Here is a 1,900-nt window from a genome sequence, read left to right as displayed (position 1 = left end):
GGGGGAGGGGGAGGATTTCCCCCTGGTGGCCCTTCTCAGTTCAATATGCCACCAAACTTCAGTCCACCCATGCACACCGGGCCAGGATTCAATCCCATGTTGTCTCCAGGGGCTATGGGAGGTCCCGGGGGAGGAGGGCCACCCCACCCTCGGTTTGGCATGCCTCCACAGCAGCAGCACGGACAGGGTGGACACCCATTCAACAGCCCACCATTACCGGGTGGTGGAGGCCCCAGAGGGCCCCCACATGGCCCCCTGCCTCCCATGGGAGGAGGCATGGGTCCTGGGATGAACATGATGGGTGGCATGGGTGGTGGCCCTGGAGGCAACATGGTGGGAGGGTTACCAGGAATGCCCCCTCAAGGACAGTTCCCTCCCTCACAGGATGGCCCCTACCCTGGCCCCAGTCCGCCAGGGCCAGGCAACGAGGATGGAAAAAACTTTGGTGGAGGAGGGGCTCCATCTGGGCCTCAGCAGCAGCAGCTTAACCTAAATCCCAATGGCCCCCCTCCTAATAATACCACACCTGGCCCGCCTAACTCTGGCCCACCACAGCCAGGAGGGGGCTTCCCTGGCCACCCTGATGTCCAGCAGTCCAATGCCAGTACACCTGGTCAGCCTCCCTCAGCAGCACCACAGCCTAACCCCAACTCTTCTCCTACTGGTCCCCTGAATGGATCAGGCCAGCCTCAGCATCCACCACCCAATCAGCTACAACCCCCCAGCAATGCAAACACCCCCAACTCTAACAACTCTACCCAGCAGCAGCAGCAACAATCCACCCCACCTAACTCTGCCCCTGGTTCCACCCCGTACAACCAGCAGAACAACACTCCTGGTGCTGGTGGTCCCATGCCAAATGCGGCCCCCAATTCAGGTCAGAACAGCATGACCAACAACAACGGAAGCAACACTCCTGGCAGCAACCCCAATCCCCCCTCTAACTCCACTTCAACCCCAAACACCCAGTCTCCCCTGCCCTCTGGCCCTGCTGCCCCTTCGACTGGGCCTGGAAAACTCTGTGGCCCCGGGATGGTCTTCCCTTGTGGCCTTTGTACGGCAGAAGTGCATGACGACCAGGACGCCATCCTGTGCGAGGCGTCATGCCAACGCTGGTTCCACCGTGACTGCACGGGCCTGACAGAGCCTGCATACGGGCTGCTGACTCGAGAGAGCGCTGCTGTTTGGGCCTGTGACTTCTGCATCAAGACCAAGGACATCCAAGCTGTGTTTGTGCGCCAGGGATTAGGCCAACTGGTGGCAGCTAATGAGAGTTGAGAAGTGGCTGAGAAGGAAGTGGTGTGGAGGTGCATCACATAAGGACACATGGAAACATTCTTTGCTTCTATCTAACTGATGACCTGTGTGTCATGTCAGCTACTTGCCCAACTTTCTCTTGACTAGTCCTTTACTTGTTCACTACACAGAGAAACACCTTCTATAGTGCTATATATATATATATATATATATATATATATATATATATATAAAAGCACTTGAGTGACTCTTGAGTAAATTATTCCCCCCCCCCCAAAAAAAAGGAGTCAGATCATGATGAATGTTAAACTACACAGTCCTTCAGACATCTAGCCTGCCAACCAGCAAAGCACTGACACCAACACACTACCTCACAAACTTTGTGACTGACTGGCACGGACGCTCCCGCACTGACTGACTGTAATTGACTTGCCGCACTCATCCACCACGTGGGTATGATGATTTTTCAAACACACAAACCCACGTTAGGCGGAGAAAGTAATATGGAAATATTCCCCTACTGTGTATTGACACAATGACTCGAAGCATCAGCGTTATTCTCTAATTTTTGCAGCTTTAAAGTACAACAGACATAATAATATCAAATCTTTAAATTTGAAAAACGTCAGTGAAAGACTGCCTG

General features: G+C 53.7%; 1 protein-coding gene across 2 annotated transcripts in view; it reads left to right on the top strand.

Moving 5' to 3' along the window:
- pygo2 (pygopus homolog 2 (Drosophila)) overlaps positions 1 to 1,443 on the top strand; it is a 3,625-nt gene extending 2,182 nt beyond the window's left edge. For both annotated transcript variants that reach the window (XM_032535493.1, XM_032535492.1), the window contains one exon: positions 1 to 1,443. This exon is cut by the window's left edge and continues 354 nt beyond it. In XM_032535493.1, coding sequence (XP_032391384.1) covers positions 1 to 1,278 — 1,278 coding nt within the window. In that variant the 3' untranslated portion in view covers positions 1,279 to 1,443.
- Positions 1,444 to 1,900: the final 457 nt, after the last annotated feature.

This window comes from Etheostoma spectabile, chromosome 14 (genome assembly GCF_008692095.1).
Source record: "Etheostoma spectabile isolate EspeVRDwgs_2016 chromosome 14, UIUC_Espe_1.0, whole genome shotgun sequence".
Taxonomy (NCBI): domain Eukaryota; kingdom Metazoa; phylum Chordata; class Actinopteri; order Perciformes; family Percidae; genus Etheostoma; species Etheostoma spectabile.
This window is presented reverse-complemented; position numbering and strand designations above follow the sequence as displayed.